The following is a 22,944-nucleotide window of genomic DNA, read 5'->3' on the forward strand; positions in this document are numbered from 1 at the left end:
CTTAAAATGCCCCCTCCCCAATTTGGGGAAACTAGCAGTTTTGTGACGGCCCTAGCAAGTGTGTTCCTACATGGGTGCAAAGTGTCTTCCGAGAAGATTTCCCTTTGCTTCCTTCCCCGCTTCCTCTGAGCATCTCACCTGAGTCTTCCTTTATCTCTGTTCCTGCAGGTGCACTTGCTGAAGGACCAGCTGGCAACAGAGGCCGCTGCCCGCCTTGAGGCCCAAGCCCGAGTGCACCAGCTCCTGCTGCAGAATAAGGACCTCCTAAACCATATTTCGCTTCTGGTGAAGCAGGTGCAAGAACTAGAGGCAAAGCTGCTGGGATCCAACCCCAGTAAGAGCTCCTTCTCCTCCATATTCCTCCTCCCTTGTCATTCTTCTGCTTCTCCTTAACGCTTAGAGCAAGCTTTTCATCTGACAGTTGCTCTTCTGCCTTTGTGCTTACCATCGCAGTGACACTGTGAGCAGGAGTGGAGGAAGGGGGGTGCGGTGGGGGTGGGCCGCCCGGGGTGTCACCACTGGGGGGGTGACAAAATGCCAGATGGCACTCACCGTGGGGTCTGCAGCGCGCCTGAGCTACCCGTCTCTCCTGGGAGTGACACGATGGCTTGGGCGCCCGCAGGCTCCACTCTGCCCCAAACGGTCCGCCCACCGCCTCCCCCTCAGGTATAGGGCAGCTGAGTGGGAGGAGGCAGGCAGACTCCTTGAGGCCCCACGGAGCGTCCTGCCCTGGCTTGCCCCGCCATTGACTGTGAGGCAGGGATTTCCCCCGATCTGTTCATTGAAATATTTATATATTGTTTTCCCGGTTGCTAAAAGCAGTTTGCAAGCCAATCAAAGCTAAACAAATCAGAAGGTGTCAGCAAAATCCCAGCTACAGAAAGATGTCACCTGAAATCCAACCTAAAGAAACATGTATTTTCAGCCCGTATAAAATGAAAATGGGGGTTAGCCTGTACCGATAGAGGGAGTCAGTAAAGCACCAAGGAGGGTGGTGTTCTCAAATACTGACTGTCCGACTGACTTGACTTTCACAAGCCTCATGGGACATTCTCACCAGCTCCCCAAAGGTGGCCATAGGAGGGGCATATTCTCTCCATTGGGCAAGATTCTCCCATGTTTCAGGCTCTCACGCCATGGACCCAGCTGCATGTTATTTCCCTTGTTTTGGACAGTCTCCTCCACTTGGCTGCCCCAGTGTTCATCCCTAACTCTAGATCATTAATGAACAAGTTAAGAAGCACAGGTCCCAATCCCGATCCTTGGGGAAACTCCAATTTCTACATCCCTCTGTAGGGAGAACTGTCAATTTCCCCCCTGCTCTATATTTTCTGTTGCTTAGCCAGTTGCTGACCACAGGTGGCGCTGTGGTCTAAACCACTGAGCCTCTTGGGCTTGTCAATCAAAAGGTCAGCGGTTCAAATCCCCACGACGGAGTGAGCTCCTGTTGCTCGGTCCCAGCTCCTGCCAACCTAGCAGTTCGAAAGCACGTCAAAGTGCAAGTAGATAAATAGGTACCGCTGCGGCGGAAGGTAAATGGCATTTCCGTGCACTCTGGTTTCCGCCACAGTGTCCCGTTATGCCAGAAGTGGTTTAGTCCTGCTGGCCACATGACCCAGAAAGCTGTCTGTGACAAACGCCGGCTTCCTCGGCCTGAAAGCTTGATGAGCACTGCAACCCGATAGTCGCCTTTGACTGGACTTAACCGTCCAGGGGTCCCTTTACCTTTGTTTACCTTTTTTTACATGACATTTGCTGCCAGCCTAGAGGATCTCCGGTCTGAGCCTCCCTCTCTCCCATCAGGCAGACTGGATCATTGGCGTGACGCTGCTTCTTCTCTCTTTGTCTTTCAGGAGGCTCTCGAGACAGCTTGCTGGAAATCACCTTCCGCCCCGGCGGGCTGCCCGTTCTGTGTGACCCCAGCACCCCTCTGCCCGAAGACACTCGCCCCCTCCAGCTCCACCCCAGCTTCTCCAACGCTGCCAACTCTCTGGCCAGCCCCTTAGGTAGGAGTAACTGCCTGGCGAAGCTGGAATGTTTCTGCTTCCTCCCAGGCGACGGCCCTCCCTTGGGCAGCTTGGAGCTCCTCAAGTTCCGTGAGTCGGGGATCGGCTCCGAGTTCGAGTCCAACACGGACGACAGCGAGGAGTGGGACTCGTGGGGCCAGGAGGCCTCTCTCCGTCTGCTCAGTGTCCTCAACAAGCAGGGCCTGGGAGATAGTTTGGAAGAAGAGGTTGCCATTTAAGAGGAGGCAGAGATCTCAGGCCTGTGGCAAGCGACAGGGGAGGAGAACGTGGGGGGCTCAGGCCTCCTTGCAAACAGGCCGGAGAAAGCCCGCTTCTTTGTTTGTCTTGGTACCTGGAAGTCAGGAGAAGGGTGGTGGTTTTCCTCCTGAAGGCAAGAGCTGCTTTCTGGGGCGCCCAAAGGTCTCAGGAATTGTTTTCATTTATTTATATATGTATTTTAATGCCATATTGCACCACCAAAAAGGGATACTGGGTGCAAATGACAGCATCTTGAGGATCCTCAACTTTCTTTTAGAAAAGCTAAAAAGGTGTCAGCAGTTCCTGGTGAAACCTTAAAAAGCCAGCAGTGAGAGTGTGCAAGGTTGCCAGTGTCCAGGTGTCCCTTCATAACACTCCCCCCCCCACACACACGCTCCCCAAAAGACCTAATAGACGCTGGATAAATTATGCAAATTAGCAAGGACCTGCAAGTTGGCCTCCTTTGCATCATGCATACAGGTGGCAGAATTCAGAGGGGCCTTTTGTGTACCTAGTGGGTTAGATTCGGCTACTGAGTCGCATCCGCAAAAGCCCTGCAGGGGGATTTCCACTCCTCCTCCTCCTCCCTTGCTGCCTCCTGTACTTAGGATAATCCCTAGTCAGCTTCCAGACAGGACCAATAGCCTTACGTTTCTGCAAACCTCTGAAAGAAACAGTTCAATTATGACAGGGGTTGTCTGTGGGTAAATGATCGAACCTTGGTTGGAATTGGTATTAGAACTGGGGGCCTGATAACTTCTCCTACAGTTTTTGAATACCGTTGAAATTCTTGACACGGCAGCCTCAGTTGCAGAAGCTCAAGTCGTCCTCTTTTGTCGTAACTCTGGCACCTTAGTCCCCCGAGCGTATAACTGCAGGAACGCAGGAGCGGTTCCTTATGGAAGCAACTCCACAAAAGGCCTGTGTGTCTGAAAGCTCAGGCTGCCTCTGCGTTCGTTCCAAAAATCTAGACGAGTCAGAGCTATAGTTGCGCTTGGAACTGGGCATGGGAAAAGTTAGAATTTCTTTGTCTAAACTCAGAAAACGGGTCAGTTCTTTCTAAGCAAGTGTGCGGAATGGATGGGTGAGAGGCAGAGCAAAGACTGCATATGTTCCTCTCTAGCTTGGATTTGAAGCTGAGCCAGAGAAGAACTTTTGGGGGGTTGCAATGCGTGTTTTGTATGGAGGCAAGTGTTATAAACTTTGCTGTATTTGTTCTCTGAGATGCACTCAGGCAATGCTTGGCATCATCAGTAGTTAAGCGTTCCATTGGCTCCATGTTGTGATTGTCCTTTGGGAAGTAGCATCTCAGCCCTGGCCTTCCATGGGCCAGGTTCTTTTCCCCACATGGGACATGGCCTTTCCTGCTTTCTCTTTTGTGGCTTTCTGAGGGATAGGGCGAGCGGCGTACTGCAAGCGAGAGGTCCAGATTTTTTTGTTTTAACTTAAGACACACAAGAATCCTAAAGGAGCTTCTGTGTTCAGAATAGGTAAAGGTAAAGGGACCCCTGAACGTTAGATCCAGTCGTGGCCGACTCTGGGGTTGCGGCGCTCATCTCGCTTTATTGGCCGAGGGAGCCGGCGTACAGCTTCCGGGTCATGTGGCCAGCATGACTAAGCCGCTTCTGGCGAACCAGAGCAGCGCACGGAAACGCCGTTTACCTTCCTGCCGGAGCAGTACCTATTTATCTACTTGCACTCTGACGTGCTTTCGAACTGCTAGGTTGGCAGGAGCTGGGACTGAGCAACGGGAGCTCACCCCGTCACGGGGATTCGAACCGCTGACCTTCTGATCGGCAAGTCCTAGGCTCTGTGGTTTAACCCACAGCGCCACCCACGTCCCTGCAAAATGGACTTCTCACTTTCAGGGAGCTGTTGAGTAAAACAACAGGGCAGTTTCTTAAGCGTCCCTGCGCAGCATAAACTGAACTAGAATTCAGTCGTGCAAGGCAGCAAGAAATCATTTCGATCTCTGAGGACTGGCCCATATTATGACAGGCAGCTAGAAGAAGCATCAGTGCCCCTCTTCCTTCCAGCTCTTACCCTGACCAGAAGCTGCAGCAAAGGTGGTGCAGAGATCTCTGCTGCCCGCTTAATACTGCCCTGAAGAAGCATCATGTGCTCAGAAACATTATGGGGCTGTTGGGCTTTTGCTCACTTTGACCTTTCCTTAGGTGTTTCCATAGCTCGAATTTTGTTCTATTCTCCTGCAAGCCGCTGCAGACTTTGCCATTACAGTGGTGCCTCGCAAGACGAAATTAATTCGTTCTGCGAGTTTTTTCGTCTTGCGCATTTTTTGTCTTGCGAAGCACGGTTTCGCTGGGTATTAACGGTTTTAAGAAAAAGGAAACAAACTTGCAAGACGTTTTCGTCTTGCGAAGCAAGCCCATAGGGAAATTCGTCTTGCGAAGCAACTCAAAAAACGAAAAACTCTTTCGTCTTGCAAGTTTTTCTTCTTGCGAGGCATTCGTCTTGCGAGGTACCACTGTATTTAATTTGCAGGCTGTTCCCTAGGTTTGTGAGGAACGACCGCTTCCGGCCTTCCCTGTTGGGGAGCATAAGGCACAAAGGAAGATTTGCAATTAATATTTGCCAGGGCGTTCTGCAAATCCTCCCAAGGATTTGCTTGCAAACAAGGTTCATAGGATGTAGTTGGAGGAACTGCAACAATGAATAGGGAGAGGGGGAGATACAGCTGGACAGGGAAGCACGTTGCATTTAACTGCTGTGCAGTTCTTATTAAGCAAATTGGATTTTTTAATAATAATAATAATAAATCCATGGGTGATTTTTATGCAAAACTACTGAAGATAGAATTTGGGGATGCAGTTTTCACATAGCATCCACAGGAATCCACCTGTGTCTGCAAGACAAGACCTTCTTTTGCGGCTGCTCTCCACCCTTTCCTTCCACCCCTGGTTCAGAGAAAGCAATGCAAATGTGATAAGCCATTGAACAAGCTGTGTCCCTTCCCCTCTCTTGCGCAGCTTCAGCAAAGCTTTCTTGGTTTCCTGTGGCGTATCCAGGTTTGGAGGGAGGGAGCCCTTAAGCTACTGTTTCCTGGTCTGGATCTCGCAGGAAACCGTGGCTTAGGAAAACAAGTGAAGTTTCCTGTGAGAGGGAAGCAGCACATGGCTCGGCCTTAGGTTGAGAAGCCACGGTTTATCTGACCAGGGTTGTTACATCCGGAGCTAGTTTATGTCTGCCACTTAAGAGCTAGTGTGGTGTAGTGGTTAAGAGCGGTGGACTTGTAATCTGGTGAACCGGGTTCGCTTCCCCGCTCCTCCACATGCAGCTGCTGGGTGACCTTGGGCTAGTCACACTTCTCTGAAGTCTCTCAGCCCCACTCACCTCACAGAGTGTTTGTTGTGGGGGAGGAAGGGAAAGGAGATTGTTAGCTGCTTTGAGACTCCTTCAGGTAGTGATAAAGTGGGATATCAAATCCAAGCTCTTCTTCTCTTCTTAACCCAGCAAGTTTGAAGCCAAATTATCTCCCCTGAGGAAGTCTGGCCCATTGTTTGCTCGGCAGCTTGGGCTTTCAGGGACGCAGCTCAGGGAGAAAGTGCCTTCGGGGTGAATTGAGAGGGAGGGCGTAATCCTGCTGGTCTTGTTCAGGAAGAGGAAGGGAGCATCCGAGATACTTCTGTGTTTTGGCAAGAGCCATGAAGGGGCTGGGCTGCTGCTCTCAGCCTAGGTCAGGCCCTGATATCATAAGACCTTGCTGAAGACAGGAGGGAGACATGAAAGTGGGAAGGGGGTGACCAAAGGAATGCTTTTCGAAATGGAATGAGTGTGTGTCGGTTGTTAGGGCAGGAAAGCACCTGCCATAGAGCAGCCAGGGCAGAGGTGCCAGCATGCCCAGCAACACTGGCAGATGCCTCAGGCAAGAAAATGCAATTTGAAAAGGAAGGCACCTGATCACAGTTCATGGGGCAGATCTCTCACAGCAGCCCAGACTGCTTAGACCATGGGTAGGCAAACTAAGGCCTGGGGGCCGGATCCGGCCCAATCACTTTCTAAATCCGGTCTGGGAATCAGTGTGTTTTTACATGAGTAGAATGTGTCCTTTTACAGTGGTACCTCGGGTTACATACGCTTCAGGTTACAGACTCCGCTAACCCAGAAATAGTACCTCAGGTTAAGAACTTTGCTTCAGGGTGAGAACAGAAATCATGCTCCGGCGGTGTGGCGGCAGCAGGAGGCCCCAATAGCTAAAGTGGTGCTTCAGGTTAAGAACAGTTTCAGGTTAAGTACAGACCTCCAGAACGAATTAAGTTCTTAACCCAAGGTACCACTGTATTTAAAAGGCATCTCTGGGTTATTTGTGGGGAATTTGTTCATTATTATTTTTTTCAAAATATAGTCCGGCCCCCCACAAGGTCTGAGGGACAGTGGACCGGCCCCCTGCTGAAAACGTTTGCTGACCCCTGGCTTAGAGGGACTCTCAGAGGAAGGCCTTTCTCCATCTCCTGGCATTCCACAGATGGTTCCTTCATAAAGCCTCTTGGGAGTTTCCTCTGCATTTTCCCTTTCGTTCTCTCCTTTTGCAAAAGCAGTGGATGTTATGGAATTTCTTTCTCTGTAAGTGCACTTAAGCCCCGGCCGGTGGTGTTAGAGCTTCTTGCCTATTGCTAAATAAATCTTCCTTATTTCTAAAGCTGAACTGCCGTCTCTGCTTTCTTTGCTTTCCTTGTATCTTTTCACACTTCCCTCCTTTCTTCTCGATCACCTCGAGTGTTACAAGAAAGATGGCTGGTTTGTTCAGGGTTCCTTACAAGGAGTAGCACAGCAACCTTCAGTTAGAGAACAGGGACCCAAATTTAACACCCGGAGTCTGGAAAAGAGAAAAGGTCATGTGAAAATCTGTGGCTAACACTGGCAGGTCCCAAGGTAGGTTAAAGGTAAAGGTAAAGGGACCCCTGACCATTAGGTCCAGTCGTGACCGACTCTGGGGTTGCGGCGCTCATCTCGCTTTATTGGCGGAGGGAGCCAGCGTACAGCTTCCGGGTCATGTGGCCAGCATGACTAAGCCGCTTCTGGAGAACCAGAGCAGCACACGGAAACGCCGTTTACCTTCCCGCTGGAGCGGTACCTATTTATCTACTTGCACTTTGATGTGCTTTTGAACTGCTAGGTTGGCAGGAGCAGGGACCGAGCAACGGGAACTCACCCTGTCACGGGGATTTGAACCGCCGACCTTCTGATCGGCAAGTCCTAGGCTCTGTGCTTTAACCCACAGTGCCACCCGCGTCCCAAGGCAGGTTGTGCATAACCAAAGACTGTTTGAAGAGACCAAGTCCTATATTCCACCTCTCCCCCGATAGAACAATGGTTTGCAGAGAACAGCTGTGCCAGACAGACATTGCACCGGTGCTGCCAGACGGTCAGACCTTATGGGGCAGAATGTTAGGGTGGAAAGCATCAACCCTAGTGGCATCTTAGCAGTTTAAACCTGCTGGCACTCCCAAGTCTCATGCTGCATCATCAGCCAAGGAAAAAGAACCATAAACCTTTCCATTAGTGAGTCAGGGCTTCCCCCCCCCCCCCACATTTTCTAGGAGCAGGTCTGTGCTTTCCAAGTCTGAGCACTCCCCCTCCACCACCCACTGCAAAAGCCCGCTTTTTAATGCTGAATTGGAACAAACTGAAATTTGGGGTTTCCCCAGATTGCTGTTTGCTCCAATTTAGCAGTAAAGAGCAGCATTTTGCAAGGCAAGTGCTGAGGTGAGGGGGCTCGGACGCAGTGCAGGCCTGTACCTAGAAATGCGGCGCAAAAGAAAGTCTGGATGAGCCCTCGGGCAGCTGTCCCGGACGAGAGTGCGCCATGAGGCGTGTAGTAATGTTAATGGTGTGTGCCATCCGGAATTATGGTGCTTGGGCTGTTCCCAACATCCTCACCAATTGCGGTCTGGGAGCTGTCCTGGTTGTTCTTCTTTCCTTAGCAAAATGCACACTCACCTCTACGACTGTGCACTCCTGGGTGGGGAAACCCTGTGAAAAGGCTGCACTCAGAGGGCTATCGTAAGTAGCCGGAATGTTGTGCCTTGGAGGCCCTGGCTGACCGGTGAAAAACCAGCTCTGAGGAATAGCAAAGGGAAAGAGACACTGGGAGGAAAAAGCAGGAACCAAAACAGCCTTTTAAATGATGGCACAGAGGGTCAGGCCACCCTACTTAGCCCAGCTGCCGGAACAACATGGTCTTCACCTGCTGACAGAAGGACAATGAGGAGGGAGCCAGTTTGGCTCCTCTAGTTAGGGAGTTCCGAAGCTGGCACCACCAAGAAGACCCTCCTCTCCCGCAGCCCCACCTGCGAAGGTCTAGGGACAGAAAGAAGAGCCTTCCCCAAAGATCTCAGAGCCCAGGAAGGTTCATATGGGGGATTAGAGTCCTTCACACAACCTGGGCCTAAGCCAGACTCTACGCAGACATTGCTCCTTCGCACCGGGGGCAGGGGGGACAGACCTGGCTAGGCCGTGTTCCCCCTCGTGTGGAGGAACTCTGCCCCAGCCTCAGGGTATGGGCACAGAATCCATTCCCCCCCACCTGCCAAATGTGAGGGTGATAGCAGGGCGTTTTCCCCCTACACTAAATGGTCCCTGTCCCCCTTTAACCTTTCTGCATAGGTAAACAGCTCCTGTCCCCTGATCAGTGCAATTGCCCCCTTGCTACACTTTTTTCCAAAACACAAAAATCCTTTGGAGATGCTGCAACCAGGACAGGACCAGGACTGAACTGGAAGTGACCCCGTACCTTTCCTCTCTAGGAGAACCCCAGACCGGGCTGGCTGGGGCAGATGGGAGTTGGGGGCCCAAGAATGTGGAGGGAGGCACCAGATTGGCTACCCTTGATTTATAGACCTCCCACCACCCCCATTTTACCACCTCAGTATACAGAGTCAACAGTCTCATTGAGCATTCCTCCATGAGCCAGCGTGGTGTAGTGGTTAAGAGGGGTGGACTCGTAATCTGGTGAACCGGGTTCGCTTCCCCGCTCCTCCACATGCAGCTGCTGGGTGACCTTGGGCTAGTCACACTTCTCTGAAGTCTCTCAGCCTCACTCACCTCACAGAGTGTTTGTTGTGGGGGAGGAAGGGAAAAGGAGATTCTTAGCCGCTTTTCGACTCCTTAGGGTAGTGATAAAACGGGATATCAAATCCAAACTCTTCTTCATGATTTTTTCCTAGTCACTTGCAAAGCTTACATTTGAAGTTAGGGAGTGAAGCCTCAATGTATGGGGCCTGCCCACTGGATCTCAATTTTCATTTTGTTTTCCGTACACTATGTTTGTAGCAGCTCTGAAAGGACCATCTGTTTGGATTTTCACTATTTTAGTAAATAACTCAGTGTCCTCTTCAAACCTGGCCACCTTGCTGCTCACCCCATTTCTAGGCCATGTAAGAATAAATCAAATAGCATCACTCTCAGGACAGATCCTTCTTCTATTGTGGAATCTTATCAGTCTATAACTGCTGTCTCTGTCTTCTTTCTTGACCTTTTAAGGATCATTAATGCTGGCCCAATCCAGGGAACATTTCCAAAATGATACCTTGGAGGTTCCATCCTATATCCAGCAACCCAGAATTTTTTTCCAAACCCTCCACAGCCACTGACTTCTCCTTGGCACTGCCTGCCCAGCATATGATTTCTGTACTTTCTGTGCCCCTGCATTAGATAATTAGATAGATAGATAATTTATTACGGTCAAAGACCAGATGCCCCTACATTGTTTCTCACTAAGTGCCTGTCCTCCTTCCCATTGCCATGCAATCCTTTTAGACCAGACATGTTAAAAATCAGGCACGTCCAACAGGTAGATCATGATCTACCGATAGATCACTAAACGTCTGAGATAGATCACTGGCCGATCACTGGCTCCCCCCAAAGAAGCTCAACAACTTTGGCTCCTCTAAAAAAACTCAACTTCTGTGCCCTGCACCCTTAAAAAACGGGCCTTCCTCCTCTTCCTTCCCCAAAAAACAACTTTTCTTCCTAAAAAAAGCTCAGCAACTTTGGCCTGAACCCCCAAAAAGGGGGTAGATCACTGCCAGTTTTTAACTCTGTGAATAGATCGCACTCATGGGAGTTGGCCACCCCTGTTCTAAATAAAGTGCTCTGTGCCTGTCATCTAGGGTACCAGCCAGGTCCATAACAAATTATGCAGCTAACCCAGTTTATTTTTCTGCTATCTTCCCACTTCTCTTGCCTGATACTTCCCACTTCTCTTGCCTGGTTCTAAAACGTGTTTCGGAAGCCAGAGATGAGGGCACCTCTCTGATAGCCAGCCTTAAACACTTGCCACAAATGAACCTTCCTGCTCATTCTGCTGTGGCGTCTGCTCCAAGCCTCTTCCAGAGCTACTGATGGTACAGGGCTGGGGTTGAGGAAGGTAGGGAATGAAGCATGCATGTGTAGCATGTAACTGGCAAGACTGCAGCCTCTCCTGCCATGCAGGGCCACGCCTACTCTGGTCCCACAAGGACGGCAGGCAAAGGGCCAGTTGCAGGCCAAAGCCCCCTGAATTGGCACAGAAGAGCTGCAGGCAGTCCTCCCCCCGTCTCATGTGCAGACATGCCTTTGATGCCTCTGTGGCCTGTAGGTAGAATCTGCTGCCTTGGTGTGTCTCCAACTGGAGCGACTGCCCTTCCATGGCAGCCAGGCGCCCTGAAGGTGCCAGGAAGAGGCTCCTGGCATGGTTCTAGCCAGCCTCGCGTGCCTTGGTGATTGTACCAGAGAAACACAGGAGCTTAGTAAACAGCCACCAGCCGAGCGGCGGGGATGCTTCGGGGCAGGGCGAGTCGAGTTGCAGGCAGGCCTCAGCCAGCACCAAAGTTTGTCAGCAATGTCTAGGCAACACGATGACCATGTACATCCGCAATAGACAATCTTTATAGAATTCCTTCAAACCATAACAAGTACAAAATGAAATCTTTCGTCTCAAAGTCTCTGAAAATCTTTAAATGAAGCGAGGTACCAGACAGTGATTCTGGACATTGACTACTGTTTCGTAGAATTCTTCGTCAGCGTGGTGGGAGGATATAGGATTGCATTCTACATTATTACATGAGCACTGTTCCACAGCATTTGATATTTTCATTTACATACATTCATTTGAAATAAGATGGGTTTATGAAGCAATTCTATATCCTCCACCACGCTGACAAAGAATTCTACAAAACAGTAGTCAATATCCGGAATCACTGTCCAGTGTTGGGCATCATATTCGCTGAATACACAAAGCTTCACAGCTTGTCTTTCATCGTACAAAGTCTGGTACCTCGCTTCATTTAAAGATTTTCAGAGACTTTGAGACGAAAGATTTCATTTTGTACTTGTTATGGTTTGAAGGAATTCTATAAAGATTGTCTATTACGTATGTACATGGTCATCCTGTTGCCTAGACATTGCTGACGCTCTCTTTGCAACACGGGGGTTTGTTTGGTTACTTATTGAGGCACCAAAGTTTGAGCAGCATCAGCAGTGGAAATACAGTGGTGCCTCGCAAGACGAAATTAATCCGTTCCGCGAGTGTCTTCGTCTAGCGGTTTTTTCGTCTTGCGAAGCAACCCTATTAGCGGCTTAATGGATTAGCGCTATTAGCGGTTTAGCGGCTATTAAAGGCTTAAAGGCTTAGCGGATTAGCTGCTAAAAGGCTATTAAAGGCTTAGCGGCTTAGATAAAGGGGGGGAAAAGCGAAAAAAAAATCTCAAGACTCGCAAGACATTTTCGTCTTGCGAAGCAAGCCCATAGGGAAATTCGTCCTGCGAAGCAACTCAAAAACGGAAAACCCTTTCGTCTAGCGGGTTTTCCGTCTTGCGAGGCATTCGTCTTGCGGGGCACCACTGTAACCGTGAGGGGCAAGCTCAGGGAGGAGGAGATCTGAGAAAGAGGCTTCTCCCTTTTGGGAACAGAGACCCCAGGCGAGGAACGGAGCGAGGCTGCGGTGGAACAGCGAGCTTGCTCTAAGCGGCATCAATAACTTGCTTTATTCTTGGGCTGTGGGGGAAAGGACGGGCGCCTGGTGGCTGCGACGCCTCTTGCAGACGGACATTGCTATTTGAGCATTTTGTGGCTGCCCGCTGGACGATTACTGGGGCGCCATTTGCGCTCCTTCCCCCACAGGGCTTTGAGCTTGTGGTAATAGACCTGGCAGCTGAAGCCCTCCCGGGCTCCGCGTTTGATGTGGGCCTTGAGCGAGCGCAAAGTTGGAAACATTCGGCAGCAGGCCACACATTGGCACCCATGCAGGGGCCGCCACTTGGAAGCCAAGAGGATGTCCTGGGAAGTGATGCAGTCCGTGGCTTTCCTGCTGCTGCTGCTCTCTTGGGGATATGTTTTCTCCAGGGAGCCGGACGAAGAGGAGCCACTGTCCACGTTGTCTCCGGCAGGCCCAGTGTCGGCTGGGACTTCTAGGCTGTTGCCTCCCAGTGTCCCTGGGAAACCACAGGAGTCAGTTTGGCTGTCTTGGTCCATGCACACAAAGTAGCTGTAGGGGGAATACCAGGGGCGGTAGATGGTGCAGTTCTGCTGCGGTGGCTCCCCACTCTGCAGTTCCGCAAGGAGGCAGTCTGGCACAAGAAAAGGGGAATGAGCCTTGTGACTTTCTCAGACCTGGCCAGCACCGTGTGATGGTTGGTGTGGTAAGCTAAAAGGTAAAGGCAATGGTGGAGCAAGCCGATCAGGCGCCTGGGGTGGCGTGTGTGCCCTGCGCCCAGGAGCGGCGCCTGCCACCCGTGGGGCAGGGCCAGCTGGGGCCGGACGCTCCGCAAGACCTCCAAGGAATCTGCCTTCCTTCTCCCACTCAGCTGCCCTACAGCTGAAGGTGAGGCGGCGGGTGGGCCATTTATGGCAGTGCGGAGTCTGTGGGCATACTGCAGGCCCCGCAGTGAGTGCCGCCTGGCATTTTGTCACCCCCTTGGTGGTGGCACCTGGGGTGACCTGCCCCCACCGCTCCCTCTTCCTCCGCCCCTAGGTAAAGGACCCCTGGAAGGTTAAGTCGAGCAAAAGGCAACTATGAGGTTGCGGCGCTCATCTCACTTTCAGGCCGAGGTAGCCAGCGTTTGTCCACTGGCAGCTTTCCGGGTCATGTGGCCAGCAGGACTAAACCGCTTCTGGCACAACAGGACACCATGACGGAGACCAGAGCGCACGGAAACGCTGTTTACCTTCCCGCCACAGCAGTACCTATTTATCTACTTGCACTGGCATGCTTTCAAACTGCTAGGTTGGCAGGAGCTGGGACAGAGCAACGGGAGCTCACCCCGTCATGGGGATTCAAACCGCCAACCTTCCGATCGGCAGGCCCAAGAGGCTCGGTGGTTTAGACCACAGCGCCACCCGCGTCCCATGCATTCCTATACTACCACAGGCTAGGTTCCTCCTCATCCTTCTACCCCATTTCACATTTCATTCAGAAAACATTTGCTTCTGTTCAAACTGTTCCGGGGGTACCTTTCTCCCACCACTCCCCCCTCCCCCCCCAGCTCACCTGGCAAACTGCTTTTGTGCACGGGGCATGTTAAGTCAGGTACACTCTTCAGGGCAAAGCTGGGGAGACGTGGCCCAGAGATTGTCAAGAGGGAAAAATTTTCCATGTCCTCTCAAGACACTCCTTCACTAAAAGGGCCCATTTGTGGTGCAAAGCTTTCTCCGGGCAAAGGACCAGGTAGCCAGCTGGCCTTGTGACATCATCTCCTGACCTAACAAACAGCGACTGCTGGCACCTGGGCCTGACTTTGTAGAGGCTGCCGGCTGGGAAGGGCAAGTTGTGGGGGAAGCCTTTCTATGTGGGTCTCATGCTGACTCCTCCTCAAGGGGAGAGATGTGTAGGGCAGGCTACACAGATGCAATCGAAAGTGGTTCGGTGTCCTTTGCGAGGTATCTCAGCCCCATCGTCCTAATTTATCGCCTCTCGTGAGAAAGGCAGCAATCAGTGGATTAAAATGAGACACAGGCGCTCAGGAAACAAAAGCAGAGGAGGGTAAGGCAGGAGGATTTGCCAGGAAAATCTCAGCTAAAGAGATGCCTTGCGATAATTTTTTTAATGAAGTGGTTGAAGTGGCTTAATCGCAGATGAGAAGAGTATTATAAAAACAATATGGTATAATCAGGGAGAAGGGGAAGGAGGCAAAAACTGAGGTAAAAATATTTGGCTTGGCAAGTAGATTTAAGTCAGAATGTGGAAGGAGAGGGAAAGAGTGGAGAAATAGAGAAGAGACCCTTAAAAGATAATGAGGGCTTGAAGCAGACCTGAAACGAAAAAGGGAGTCGAAGGGAAGTGGAGAAACGTGATCACAATGACATGCGCTCTAAAGGAGACCATTGGCCAAATTTTGAATAGGAGTAAGCAAAAGAGGGAAACGGTCAAGGGTGAGGTGTGAGACAGTTCAAGAGAGTTTGAGAAAACTCGTGAAGAGGGGAAAGAAACGATGGAAGAAGGGTAATGGGAAATATTTCCATCTGGAGAGATGGAAACCAACATGCCGAAATGGAATGAGGGTAATAAGTGCCAAAACACAACCAGCCGAGTGAACTGAAAAGGGAAGAGGAAATTAACCAAATGGAAAGAGAAAAGGGCGAGTAAATGAATCGCTAGTGAAGAGTAGATTAAAGCAACTTTAAATGGAGTAAATTGCCGTTGGCACCCATTTGTCTCGAGAGACAATGGAGTGCACCTCTGGGGGGTGAAGTCAAACCACTGTGTTAGCACCAAAGTGGTCTCTCCAGGGCGCAAGCCTGGGCAGTTGTATGTTAAAGTCCTGGGATGCCCAGACAACAAGACCTATCTCTTGGCCTCACCAATGCATAGCTGTCAAGTTACAGATTTGAAAATAAGGGACCAGCAGCCTCGAAAAGAAGGGATCAGCAGCCAAAATAAGGGATTTTGGCTTAGCTTATGCATAAATCCGCCACTCATGGATCCATGCTGCTTTGGCTGCGACTGTGTTTTGCAGGGGGTTGGACTAGATGATCCTAAGGGTCTACAACTCCAACCAAAGAAGAGGGGCAGACAAAACTGATGAATGTCGTCGAGATGGCAAAGCTTCCAAGCAGAATTAGAAACCAGGAAGAGGACCTCTTTAATAAAGAATGGGGAAAGTTTATAATTTAGTTGAAAAGCTGTTGTAAAGAGTTACATACATTAGTAGGGTTGACAGAAAACTTGTAGTAAAAATTTGAACTATGGATGGACAAATGATTTATAAAAATAGTCATGAAAGGGATGCAGAGGGGGAAATCACTACATTAAGATGCCGCACTGGTTGGAGGGTATGCTAAGCAGCACGTCGGGGCTGCCATCGTCCTGGCGCGAGTTCCATCGGCCCTTCCCCGCCCAAGAGAGAGGGAGGAAGGGGGAGAGACTCTCGCCCACGCCGCCCGCGAGCTGGCATGAGGCGATTGCGGCGGCGCCTGGCCACTGAAGCACCGTCCTTCTGTGTTCCTCCCCATCCCCTCTTCTCCCTCCTCCCTCAGGCCACCGCTGCCGCCTCCGGCTTCCCCTGGCAGCGCGGTGGAAGTCTCGCAAGAGAGGGGCTGCCTGCCCGCCTGCCGCCACCTGTCTCCTCACGACGCGCCCCTGAGGGGGAAAAGGGAGAGACAGAGATGCGGCAGCTCGTGCACGCTCTCTCTCTCTCTCTCGCTCTCTTGAGGCGGAGGACCCTGAGCCGCTGCTTCCCTCCCGAGCCGGGTGAGCATGAAACCCGGGAAATTTAAGGGACATTATCAATCTGGGACAGCAGCGGGAAACAGCACTGGGATAAGGGAGTTTCCCGCCAAATAAGGGACGCTTGACAGCTATGCACCAATGGGGTCCAAAGGAAAGCAGAGATTTATAAGCCTGCTTCTTAAGGAAGCAGGAAACAGGAAAGCCTGTGTACCAGAAGTGTCCTAGGACATAAAACTGGGAAAGTAGGTATGGGCTTTTTAATTAGCTGAACAGAGTTTCTGCCCTTTGGGGAACTTGGTTTCTTAAATGCACACCTTCCCCTTCCTTGTGTCCCTGGTGAGAAAAGCCAATCATGGCTTTCTTCCTTTGGCAACTGAGACAGCAATGGCCATTTCTAGACTGGGAGAGCCTTGCCACGGCCATCCACGCAGTGATAATCTCCATGTTGGATCGCTGCAGTCTGCTCTATCTGGGGCCCATAAAAGCTGCAGTTGGTGAAAAATACAGCGATGTGGCTGCTCACTGGGCCAGAATATTATGATCACGTTATATGTCTTGCTGAAAAAATTGCACCGGCTTCCAATTAGCTTCCGGCTCAGTTCAAAGGGCTGGTGTTAGTTATAGGCCCTTGAGACCAGTATAGCTTAAAGTTGTCTCACCCCTGATAACTGTGTTCCTCAAGAGAAGGCCTCCTGCAGATACCAATTCACTAGGAGGTCCATCCCATGCCGCGTTAGAATTGGGATTCTCTCTTACGCTGTGTTTCAGGCAACCACCATCTCGGTTATCATTTCGGCGTCTATTAAAGAACTCGCTTTTCTTTTTCCTTTTTTAAAATAATTTTTATGTAATTTTCAATTACAATCCAATAATAGCCTCATTATAACAATGCCAAATTATAATACAGTTACTAATATCAATCATTCAGGTACCAAATTATATCATTTAGGTGGCCTCCACGTGCTAGATATGATGGTTTGATGATTTAATTTATTTCTGCGTTCCAAAATCTTATTAATTTCAATTGCACTCCGGTCAGAATAATTCCTTATACAATACCTATGATATTAACAACATCAATTCATATTGACACATTAAGTGGTTTATAAAAACTACAAGTGAGGCAGTCAGACTATATCCTTGTTCTACTGGTGTGTGGCAATTATTCTGTCCGTGCTGTTTCTTCCTGTCCTTGTAAAATACTGCCCGTATTTTTCGCTCCATAAGACGCACCTGACCATAAGACGCACCTAGTTTTTAGAGAAGGAAAACAAGAAAAAAAAATACTCTGAACGAAACAGTGGATGTATGATTTTTGTGGTTCATTCTGTGGCCACAGAAATGTGATTTGATGGTGAGTTTGGGGTAGCCCAGTGCAAAAATCCTGAGAATACATGTGGGTCCGTGCTTTGCAACCACATTTTGGCGCCATTGCAGCCCCAGGAAACAGTGGGTGCGTGATTTTTTTGGTGCAGGCTGTAGCCATGGACATGTTATGTGATCTGATGGTGAATTTGGGGTAGCCCAGTGCAAAAATCCTGAGAATACATGTGGGTCCGTGCTTTGTAACCACATTTTTGCACCATCGCAGCCCAGGGAAACAGTGGGTGTGTAAATTTTTTGGTGCAGGCTGTAGCCATGGACAAGCTATGTGATCTGAGGGTGAATTTGGGGTGACCCAATGTAAAAATCCTGAGGATCAATGGGCTTTTACCTCCCCCCTCCCAGGCAGCCTCCTTTATCGCTAGCGTCCCTTATCTCTCTCCTGATCCCACCGATAAGCTGCTTCCTTTCAACACTCCCTTCCCTTTTGTTTGCCTTAGTGTCTTTTCCTTAGCTGGAGCAGTTTTTTGCTCCTCCTTTTCTTCTAATTTCTCTCCTCATTGATTTAGTCTTCCTGTCCTCTCCTTGCAAGTATGCTGTCTTTACCTCCCCACTCCCAGGCAGCCTCCTTTATTGCTAGCATCTCTTATCTCGCTTCCGATCGCTTGTGATCAGCCGCTTTGTTTCAACACCCACGTCCCTCTTTCCAAAAAAAAAAAAGCACGATCTGCTTTTCACCCCTGGGCAATTTGGCTCCAGGGACCACACATTCGCGCCATAAGATGCACAGACATTTCCCCTTACTTTTTAGGAAGAAAAAATGCATCTTATGGAGCGAAAAATACGGGTTGTCTACCTTTTCCTGGTTGTTGCTGTTCTCCATCATCCCTTGGGCGGAGCTAATATCCCATTTTTGTTTCAGAAATTCTCCATTGCTCTATCGCGTACTTCATTGCTTTGCAACTTTAACAGTGGCTGCAAAACTCCCACTGTCCCAATAAATAACTTGCTTTTGCCATCTTTTCCTCTCAGACTGGGAAGGAGAGTGATTTGAAGAACTCGCTTTTCCAACAAGCCTCTCAACGGAAGATTTTCATCCCAGCTTGTGTTTATATTGGACTTGAAGTTGTTTTAAAATATGCTTTGGTTATTGATGCACATAGATTAAATCGCCTTGTGTTCTATGGGAAGAAATTCATTCATTAAACAGATAACAAATGCACATGAAAAACAATTGGTCAGGCTAGGCTGGGTGAAGAGGGATTTTCCTGGCAACTGTCCCACTCACACGGGTGCCATTTTGTTTCTTTTCTAGTTGACCAAAATACGTTTGAGAATTCAAACACTACCGCTGCAACAAAGCTGCCGGCTGCCAAATCGGTCTCCCTTCACCCCAGATCCTCCCCCCGTGTGAGCCCTCGAGGCCCCCCCGAGTGGGTGGGGGGCAGCCAGCACTTGAAGAACCTGAGCAAGACGGTGGGTGCGAAAGTCAACGACTTGCTACGCAGGAAAGAGACCAGCAACCACAGCAGCTTTGGGGTAACCGAAGTGAATGAGCGTGCTGGGGCCGCCCTCTCCTGTGGGGAAGGCCCGGACCAGGAGGAATGGTAAGTGGGCTTAATAATAATAATAATAATAATAATAATAATAATAATAATTTATTTGTACCCCGCCCATCTGGCTGGGTTTCCCCAGCCACTCTGGGCGGCTTCCACAAAGACCAAAAATACACTAAGATGTCACACATTAAAAACTTCCCTGAACAGGGCTGCCTTCAGATGTCTTCTGAATGTCAGGTAGTTGTTTATCTCTTTGACATCTGGTGGGAGGGCATTCCACAGTGCGGATGCCACTACCGAGAAGGCCCTCTGCCTGGTTCCCTGTAACCTCACTTCTCGCAATGAGGGAACCGCCAGAAGGCCCTTGGCGCTGGACCTCAGCATCCGGGCAGAACGATGGGGGTGGAGACGCTCCTTCAGGTATACTGGGCCGAGGCTGTTTAGGGCTTTAAAGGTCAACACTAACACTTTGAACTGTGCTCAGAAATGTAGGTCTTTCAAGACCGGTGTTATGTGGTCTCGGCAGCCACCCCCAGTCACCAGTCTAGCTGCTGCATTCTGGATTAGTTGTCGTTTCCGGGTCACCTTCAAAGGTAGTCCCACGTAGAGCTCCAGAGCCATTAGTGGTCACTACTGTTTGCAGCTTCCGCAGGTCACTGATATAGGAATTTAGGACTTTACCTAAGGCCCCCCTCCCCCACTGCCAGAGGATGCAGGTGGCGCTGTGCTCTAAACCGCCTGAGCTCAGAGCCTGTGTCTCATTTTAATCCACCGATTGCTGCCTTTCTCGTTAGAGGCAGTAAATTAGGACGATGGGACTGAGATACCTCGCAAAGGACACCGAACCACTTTCGATTGCATCTGTGTAGCCTGTCCTACACATCTCTCCCCTCGAGGAGGAGTCAGCATGAGACCCACATAGAAAGGCTTCCCCCACAACTTGCCCTTGCCAGCCGGCAGCCTCTACAAAGTCAGGCCCAGGTGCCAGCAGTCGCTGTTTGTTAGGTCAGGAGATGATGTCACAAGGCCAGCTGGCTACCTGGTCCTTTGCCCGGAGAAAGCTTTGCACCACAAATGGGCCCTTTTAGTGAAGGAATGTCTGAGAGGACATGGAAAATTTTTCCCTCTTGACAATCTCTGGGCCACGTCTCCCCAGCTTTGCCCTGAAGAGTGTACCTGACTTAACATGCCCCGTGCACAAAAGCAGCTTGTCAGGTGAGCTGGGGGGAGGGGGGAGTGGTGGGAGAAAGGTACCCCCGGAACAGTTTGAACAGAAGCAAATGTTTTCTGAATGAAATGTGAAATGGGGTAGAAGGATGAGGAGGAACCTAGCCTGTGGTAGTATAGGAATGCATGGGACGCGGGTGGCGCTGTGGTCTAAACCACCGAGCTTCTTGGCTTACCGATCGAAAGGTTGGCAGTTCAAATCCCCGCAACAGTGTGAGCTCCCATTGCTCTGTCCCAGCTCCTGCCAACCTAGCAGTTCGAAAGCACGGCAGCGTAAGTAGATAAATAGGTACTTCTGTGGCGGGAAGGTAAACGGCATTTCTGTGCGCTCTGGTTTCTGTCACGGTGTCCCATTGTGCCAGAAGCAGTTTAGTCCTGCTGGACACTTGGCCAGGAAAGCTGCCAGTGGACAAACGCCGACTCCCTTAGCCTGAAAGCGAGATGAACGCCACAACCCCATAGTCGCCTTTGACTGGACTTAACTGTCCAGGGCAGGCATAGGCCAACTCGGCCCTCCAGATGTTTTGGGACTACAGTTCCTATCATCCCTAGCTAACAGGACCAGTGGTCAGGGATGATGGGAACTGTAGTCTCAAAACATCTGGAAGGGCGAGTTGGCCTATGCCTGGTCCAGGGGTACCTTTACCTTTTTGCTGCCAGAGGACTCTTGGCTGCACTGGGGCTGGAGTTGGAATCGTCACAACATCTGAACTCCCAAAACTCACAACCCCCAGGGGCTCACACCTTTCAGAGGTTTAAGTCCCAGGACATACAGCTAACAGAAGGTCGTGAAAGTGGTACTAGGCCATTTTGCCCATCGCTACACTTGATTTAGGGACGCAGGTGGCGCTGTGGGTTAAACCACAGAGCCTAGGGCTTGCCGATCAGAAGGTCGACAGTTTGTTCCTGTTGCTCTGGGTGAGCTCCCGTTGCTCGGTCCCTGCTCCTGCCAACCTAGCAGTTCGAAAGCACGTCAAAGTGCAAGTAGATAAATAGGTACCACTCTGGCGGGAAGGTAAACGGCGTTTCCGTGCGCTGCTCTGGTTCGCTAGAAGCAGCTTAGTCTTGCTGGCCACATTACCCGGAAGCTGTACGCCGGCTCCCTTGGCCAATAAAGTGAGATGAGTGCCACAACCCCAGAGTCGGCCACAACTGGACCTAATGGTCAGGGGTCCCTTTAGCTTTACACTTGATTTACTTGTGTAACGGAAAGCAGTCCACCACAATAGGTAGGCGGAAGATGGGACAGGACTCTCCACCAGATCAGCCCTGGGGTCAAAGAACTAAGGACCTGCGCTCTTAGGAGGTGTATTCCCTCGAATAGCTGGAAGAATTTGTGCCACTTTTTAAGCTGTGCTGCCCTGGTAGGCGAAGCGCTGACAGCACTTTGCTGTCTTCTGCGTGCTACACATTCTAGCTTTGGTCGAAACGGAAGCCATTAGCTCTTTCCATCTTGTGTCTTAGAAAGAAGCTGGCGACATGAAGAGCTGTGAGCCATGATTGTTTTCAAGCCACACTTTTCAAAGGATTCGGTAATGCACCGTTCTCATTGAGTGCTTCCCTTAACCATTTCTTCTTATGCTTGTAGGCAGGCTCCCGTCGATGCCATTCCGCGGCTCAATCCACCCCCAGAGATTGCCAAGAAGCGTACCCCAAGAGCTCTGAAGACCACCCAAGATATGCTGATTGCCTCCCAGCCATTGGTAGGTAGCGCCGCGGCTTCTTTCCCTGAGGGAAGCCAGGAACATGCATGCCAGCCTTCCAGGAGAGAGGCAGCGCGGAGCGAAATGGGTTTGTTGACGCAGGAGGAGGTTGGGACCAGCCACAGCCGGGCCTGTGGAGTGCCTGATCTCATCTATAAGGAGAATTTGGAGCCTAAACTAAACACTGCTTACAGGATACCTCCCTCTCCAGAAAATGTGGCACTCAGTTTGAGTGCGGACAAGATCCCTCCCGAATGCCAGTTCGAGAGCAACGTGGGCCCCTCAACGGCGGAGACGTCCACCCTGGAAGCTGAAGGTCACAGTCCAGATTTGCTGTCGTTTGAGTAGAATCATCTCAGCTGCTCCCGTTTCATAGCAAGACTGTCCCTGCTTCGGCTGCTCCTTTCTAACATTTCTTGAGCCTGCTGGCGGAACGGACCCCACATCACCAGAGGACAGCTCCAGTCGGGTAAAGTTGTGGGCAGGAGGTCAAGAAAGGCAGGTGTCCTTTCCAGCACCCAGAAATGTTTGCATTTGGTGTGGGAAGCCAGCCATTGGGGGCTCTGGGCTGCTCTGCTAACCAGTGGAGTATCTGTGGACCCTCCTGAGCAAACATCACCTCCGTTGGGGTGTTGGGAATGCTGAAACTGCACAACCAGAATGAGAATCACTTCCCTCCAGAGACCGGTCCTTGTGAGCAGAACTGGAAAGTGCTCTTGTTTAGCTGTTGTCCGTCTGTTTTACCGTAGCGCTGTGCCTTCTTCATGCCAGTTCTGCCACCCGGGACTCTGATCCCTACAGCTGTCTATATTCATCGGAGCTTCACGGTGGCTGGTGAGCAATTCAGAGTCAAATCACCGCTGTGCCGGTAGCCTTGCCAGTCACTAGCCTTGCCACCTAGGAGTCTGCTGTCATGAGGCATCTTCATCTCGTGCTGAACTTCTGCATGAGGAAGCACTTTAAGCCAGCTTTGTTGACGAATCCCTTAAAACCTCATGGCGAGAAGCAAAAGGATCTTCTGCTTACAGCCACTCTCACAGTCTTGTTCCTGTTACTCCTCTGCTCAGACCAAGACCTACCTTCCTTCTTCCATTTGAGCTGCGTTTGACTCCAACAGGCCTTCTAATAAAACTCTTCTTTCTGGAATTCCTGGCAGAGTCCTATTTATTCAGGTGACCAGGGACCTTAATCTCTCTTGCCAAGTT

General features: G+C 50.5%; 2 protein-coding genes across 8 annotated transcripts in view; one reads left to right on the forward strand and one right to left on the reverse strand.

Moving 5' to 3' along the window:
- LOC308480524 (carboxyl-terminal PDZ ligand of neuronal nitric oxide synthase protein-like) overlaps window positions 1-22,944 on the forward strand; it is a 132,382-nt gene that overhangs the window by 52,222 nt on the left and 57,216 nt on the right. For 2 of the 7 annotated variants that reach the window (XM_081012173.1, XM_081012174.1), the window contains 4 exons: window positions 169-334; window positions 1,854-2,006; window positions 18,566-18,857; window positions 21,625-22,885. In XM_081012173.1, the coding sequence (XP_080868299.1) occupies window positions 169-334; window positions 1,854-2,006; window positions 18,566-18,857; window positions 21,625-22,087 (1,074 nt within the window). In that variant the 3' untranslated portion in view covers window positions 22,088-22,885. Of the gene's footprint in view, window positions 1-168; window positions 335-1,853; window positions 6,928-18,565; window positions 18,858-20,818; window positions 20,831-21,624; window positions 22,886-22,944 lie in introns of those variants that run through there. The other 5 variants (XR_013988120.1, XM_081012175.1, XR_013988118.1 and 2 more) reach the window with 5 other exon arrangements.
- On the reverse strand, window positions 12,206-13,926 carry SPATA46 (spermatogenesis associated 46). The gene is made up of 2 exons (XM_081012349.1): window positions 13,750-13,926; window positions 12,206-12,829 (listed from the first exon to the last, which is right to left on the reverse strand). The coding sequence occupies exons 1-2, from the start codon at window positions 13,853-13,855 to the stop codon at window positions 12,315-12,317; spliced, it is 621 nt and encodes a 206-aa protein (XP_080868475.1). The 5' UTR covers window positions 13,856-13,926; the 3' UTR covers window positions 12,206-12,314.

The sequence above is a fragment of the Podarcis pityusensis genome (genome assembly GCF_964106645.2).
Source record: "Podarcis pityusensis genome assembly, chromosome: 6".
NCBI classification, from domain to species: domain Eukaryota; kingdom Metazoa; phylum Chordata; class Lepidosauria; order Squamata; family Lacertidae; genus Podarcis; species Podarcis pityusensis.

What these genes read in the sequence shown, in the direction of transcription:
- SPATA46 (XM_081012349.1), bottom strand. Translation starts at nt 13,855, where the DNA reads ATGGAAAATTTTTCCCTCTTGACAATCTCTGGGCCACGTCTCCCCAGC. An exon ending in GCACAAAAGCAGTTTGCCAG is followed by an intron (nt 12,830 to 13,749) that starts GTGAGCTGGGGG and finishes TTCTTGTGCCAG; the next exon opens with ACTGCCTCCTTGCGGAACTG.